The 5872-nt window shown below is 37.7% G+C and overlaps 1 protein-coding gene across 1 annotated transcript; it reads left to right on the top strand.

Moving 5' to 3' along the window:
• Nucleotides 1–2213: 2213 nt before the first annotated feature.
• LOC131434864 (probable chitinase 10) lies at nt 2214–4168 on the top strand. Its single transcript, XM_058602084.1, has 3 exons — nt 2214–2372; nt 2436–3010; nt 3141–4168. Exons 1-3 carry the CDS (start codon nt 2363–2365, stop codon nt 4044–4046), a joined length of 1491 nt encoding a protein of 496 aa, XP_058458067.1. The 5' UTR covers nt 2214–2362; the 3' UTR covers nt 4047–4168.
• Nucleotides 4169–5872: the final 1704 nt, after the last annotated feature.

The following is a 5872-nucleotide window of genomic DNA, read 5'->3' on the forward strand; positions in this document are numbered from 1 at the left end:
TTTGGTTTATTACTACAGTAAGTAGCTGTGTGGCCGAATTTTTTGCAGTTCGTACAATTCATTACATTTGGAACAAAAAGCCGAACAGGGAGGCGAATTTTATCGACATAGACATGGGACGGCAACGCAGACCCGGCAAATGTCACTCGAAACGAGTCTGATGGGCGATAAACTTTTTTTTCCTCTTCATGAACTACTGAGTACAGTTGTTTGCACTCCAGTATTTTCACACCCTCAAGCATAGAGTTCTTGAAACGACCAACACCATGCTTGAGTAAATCATCTACCGAAAGACTCGCTTCGGTAACAACACCGTCAATTTCGACATCTTTGGAGGGTATGTAAACTTTATACTCTTTATTGAAATGTTCCGAAGAGACAATATCATTCGCGTGTTTCAAATTATTTACCACAACACGAATTTTATCGTTATTTACTTTTATGATCTCTTTGATTGAAGAGTATCGTGATGTCAAACCTTTATTAATTTGAAAAATGTTTAATGGCTTTGATATACGTCTAAAAAAGACTATCCAAGGCCCAGAAGAGCTCTCCTGATATTTTTTCGTTCGTGGGGGTATCGGATTCATGCTAGGATTTACGTCCATGGATTCATCCATTACATTAAAATTTTTAACTAAACTTTAAAATAAAATTTGAAACCAACACTACACAGTACTCAATCAAAAGGAAAAGAAAAAACTTCTACCTTGAAATTGTTGTCTATCTCCGTTGCACTGCCGTGTAGATCCTCGTTGCTCTAGATGTTCTTGTTGGATGTATCTGGACGTTGATACAATGCTGAAGCTCACTGTAGCGATAGAATATGATGTGATGCTACTGCTACCTGACATCCAGCACCACTCGAATTCCGATTTGCTTTCGTCTTCGCCAGCTGTAACCAGCGCAGGTCACCGGTGTATACCTGCGTGTTGTATGGCAGTGGAAAGACCGAGTTGTCTTGTCTCCTTCTTCCTAGTGCTCCGCACCGATATGCTTCTGCACCGAAGTGCCTTCGCACCGGTGTGCCTTTGCACTCTCCTGCTTCTATGTGCCTTTGCACTCTTCCTCTTCGATGTGCCTTTGCACTCTTCTGCTCAGCACTTGTGGCTGTATATTGCGGCCTGGGTAGAGTTTGGGAAACGCTCTTTGTTGTTTCCTTCACCAGCTTGGCCCAGCACTAGGGCTCTCTTATGCAGCACGACTATACGTTTTAACGGCTGCTGCCAACAGGTCTCTACCTGTAGTTCAACCGTTGTCGTATTTAACGCGTGTAAACCAACCAGCGTTATTAAACTGTACGCTTCTATACACAACCTTCTCGGTTGAACGGCTATTACTGAATGATTTCAATTTGATGTTGCTATCATAATAAGATTTCGATTTGCTCTCGTTTTGATGTTTGACTTTGCTCGGGAGACCTTTCATTTGCGACTAGTTTGATCAAAATCGGTCCAGCCATCTCTGAGATCTCGACCTATTAGTTGACAACACACACACACACACACACACACACACACACACACACTTGCTCAATTCGTCGAGCTGAATCGATTGGTATGTGACATTCGGCCCTCCGGGCCTTGGAAAATTTTTCTAGTTTGAGCGAATTCTATACCTATTTTTTATATTTATAAAAAAAAAAAGGTAAAAACGTAATCTCCAAGTCTCTGAGTAATTGATTAATCACCGGGCAATAAACTACCTCGTTGTGTTGTTCTTAGTACGTGAAACGGCTTGAACTAATCAAGGGGGTTTTGTTGTTAATAATCGAGTTTTATCAAGAAATTGCGCTGAACTTAGTTCTTTCTTAGTCATGCTACTTCATCGTTTTTGGTAGTTGTAGCTAAACTTTGGTTCAGCCAGGTCGTCTTTAATGTGTATTAGATTTTAAACAATTCCCCCTTTGTACAGAAATGGATGATTTGCTGCTCTCTGCGATGGATGAGGCAATCATCAAAAATGTTTCACATTCATTGAAATAAACTAATCGATCTCGAAAAACAATACGCATGCCTTATCTCATTTGTTATAACAGGCAGGAAGTAAAGGATCACACGGTATACGGCAGTGGCTAAAGAAGCAACGGTGATAAAGCTCTTTTCAGATAACAGCCAGGAAGCGAAAAAATGGCGACTGATAATTTGACAATCTGATTTCTGTATCTGCATGTTTTTATCCAAGTCTAGCAGATAACATTCATCGGGTCGCAGCGAACATCGCGAAAATGAACTCACCCGGCAACTGGTTCTTGTATAAATTTATTGGTTCTGGTGGTGATAGCAGTTACTTCAACTGATAGATTCGAACAGCGCGGAACTTGTTGGATTGATTGTTGTTCCAGCAAATAATTAACCAATATATGATGTTAAGTGAGTGAAAATGTGAATAATAATCACTAATTTATTTTAAAGCAAATTTTGTTTGTTTTGTAGAACATTGTATTGCAGTTTCGATTATTGGTTGTTTGCTGTTTGTCAGCGCAACTGCTGAAACCAATCCCTGCCAGGGAGTGAATTCTGGATTCAAACCACATGAGAGTGACTGTACGAAATATTATTCATGCGTAAACGGAGTTGCGCACTTGTTGCAGTGCCCCACCAAATATCCAATATTCCAAAATGGTAAATGTGATTATGGGGATCCAGCATATTGTGTGAACTGCCCATCGGAAGGAGTTGCAAGGTTTCCAATACCGTACTCTTGCTCACAATTCATTTTATGCGTAAATGGAGTTCAAAGCAGAGGTCGATGCCCCGATGGATTGATATTTGATCGGACTCTGCAACAGTGCAATTTGATTGCCAATGCACCTAAGTGTGTCGACGTAGAATGCCCAGCTCAAAATACGGAAACTCCAACGTTCCGCCCTCATCCGACTGAGTGTTCGGTTTATTTCATTTGTGTGGATGGCGATCCCGTGCGGCAGGAATGTCCTGCCGGAACAGCCTTCAATCCTGTAACCGAAACCTGTGACAGGAAAGAAAATGTACAGTGTCCTGCATTTATGGTAAAATAATAAATAAATTTGTAATGTTATCAACGAATTCATTACTGTAAAAAATCCCATTTCCATGTATGGTTAGTTATTATCATAAAATGATCCATGTTAATCCTATCCTTCGATTTCGTTTTACAAGCGATCCGTGGTAGCATTCCTCTCCTTAGTTCAATCCAAAACCATTCGATCCAACGAAAAGTGTGTTGGGAACACAGGCATCAAAAATCTTCCCGACCCAGACGATTGCTCACGTTACTACATGTGTATGAAAGACCAGCAATTCTTAGTGCCATGCGGAAGCGGAAAAGTATTTGATACGAAGTCATTAAAATGTAATAAACCAGAAAATTCAGTTTGCATCCGAGATGTGACTGATCAGGTAAGCCCCTGTAAAGGAAATCTGGGATTGAAATTCGTCCCCCATTCGAAAGATTGCACCAAATATTTTATGTGCATGAGCGACAAAGAGTATGAAGTTGCATGCTCAGCTAGTAAACATTTCGATGTCACTACAAGCAAATGTCAAGATATTACTAAGGCAAAATGTTTTTCGGAGGATACCTTGGAACCCCAAGTGAAACCTGTAAAACCTGTGAACCCCTGTGTTGGGAACGTAGGCACAGTCCGAGTACCAGATCCAGCCGAGTGCTCATCATTTTACACGTGTACTGACGAAATGGCATTCCATCAGCACTGTTCATCATCTCTTATCTTTGATGCCCTGACAAGGAAATGTAACCGTCCTGAGAATTCTGTTTGTATTATCGATGTGGCTGTTGCTCCTACTATCGGACCCGTAACAGCTACTGAAACAGTCAGCACTCCATCAACAAGCACTATTTCAAATCTTGCTGACCCGTCAACACCGGCTTGCCTAAAAGCAGAACTGTTTTATCACCCCCATCGAGATTGCAACAAATTTTACCGCTGTGTTTATGGAACACTACATGTACTAGATTGTCCCGATAATCAACACTGGAATCAAGCTCGCGAGTTCTGTGACCACGTTTGGAACGCGAAATGTGTTTCTCGAAGACAACACTGATACGAATACTTGATCAAACTGAAAGTTATTGCAATAAACCATGTTAGTGTCACGATTATCACTAGTCCTAGCTGGAAAATTCCTATGGTGTTTATTTTCCTTTACTTTGTTATAGTTAATAAATTGTTACAGCATCAGTATCCTGAGCTTTATCATTTTTGTTGGTGAATTTTTAATTAATTTGATTTCATAAAATATCTAGTTGAATCCTATATTTCTGATCTTTGCATTCTATGGAAATAGAAAAAAATAACCTTTTTTTATTCACCTAGTTTTGCAATGATGCCTTTCTCATAATTGTTAACACTCCTAATACCAAGCCTAAAAAAGTTACGCGAAGCACCAAGCCTCAAAAAAAGTTGGAACGGTAACTTTGAGCTATCATAGCTCAGTAAATGACCGTAATACCTCGGTGAATGACCGTAAGGTTAAAACCGAGGGTAAATAAAGCAACATAATAATAATAATAAGCTCAGTTGTTACTTGACCAATTTCGATAAATTTTTCACCCTCGAATTTTGTGAAGTTCGTAGATTATTTTAGGTATATCATTATTGAAGATCTTTTAGGAAAAACTAATGAAAATCAGAATTTTTCCGTTCCAAGTTTTTTTTCAAGCTCAAAACGTGCCCTATCTGCATTCATGCGGCACCTGCATCGCGAATTGGATATTGAAAACTTTAACTTTACCGAGTCATAACTTTGTTGTTAGTCAACCGATCTTCAAAATATGTTCACCATTGGAAAGGTAATACTTCCAGAAATAAAATGCACTGAAAAAAACTAAAAATAGGGTTGTCTACCCAAAGTTATGATGAAAATTGTAAATAGATGACCTAAGAAAAGATGAGACTTTTTACAATGATCGTAAATATCTCGAAATTCAAAGCGATGACCTATATATTTTTATACATCATTCGATTGCTAGTGATACCAGCTACAATTTTCGCTCAACTACCATTCCTGCACAATCAAAATAAAACATTAAACAATCGATGAATTTAAGAATATATATGAATTTTTCATTTTTTTTTCACATGTTTGTATATAACTCAAAAATTAAAGCGATGACATGTACATTTTTTTGATTCAAAATATTGGAATCATTACCAGAAACAATGTATTGATGATCAAAATTATATATCCGTTCAAAGAATCTCAAGAAATTTGGTACAAATACAGAGAATTTCTATTATTGGGAAAATTTTGACAAACAACATGAAATCAAAACTTTTCAATTTTATGACGTATATTATTTTATTATTTTAGTTGGAAATTTATTATAAACAAAATTTACAAAAAAAAAACTGAAACTTGGATTTCACTGAAAAATTTAAAAATTTTAGTAAATAACCTCAAACTCTAAAAATAGTTATATTTTTGTATTGGACAAACGATCTAAACAATTTTTATGCACAACCCAAACGCAATTGATAACTACTAAAATTCTGATTTTGTTGTAGGTTTGCCGTAGAATCTCAAAAAATAGGTAAAAGATCGGAAATTTTAAAATTTCCGAGTTAAATTGCATTGCACAGTGGTCCGGATCCACAATTTAGGAGGACAAAAACATTTATGGCTTAACCTTATACTTTAGAGCTATGATGTCTTCAAAACAAATGATCAGTGAAGATAAGCCATATGTCGATGTACATGGTATTAGGGTGGCTCTTATTATTAAGGTGATCCAAAACTTATTTTCCGGATGTATTGAGATAGAGGACTGCATTCTTCGCTTCTTGTAGATAAACTTATATCGAGCAGCTTTGCTGAGGACACCATAGTAGTATCTGCAACGGTTTTAGTGTTACAGCTATTTTTAAAGA

The sequence above is a fragment of the Malaya genurostris genome, chromosome 3, assembly GCF_030247185.1.
Source record: "Malaya genurostris strain Urasoe2022 chromosome 3, Malgen_1.1, whole genome shotgun sequence".
NCBI lineage: Eukaryota > Metazoa > Arthropoda > Insecta > Diptera > Culicidae > Malaya > Malaya genurostris.

What these genes read in the sequence shown, in the direction of transcription:
- LOC131434864 (XM_058602084.1), top strand. An exon ending in TACAGTGTCCTGCATTTATG is followed by an intron (nt 3,011 to 3,140) that starts GTAAAATAATAA and finishes TCGTTTTACAAG; the next exon opens with CGATCCGTGGTAGCATTCCT.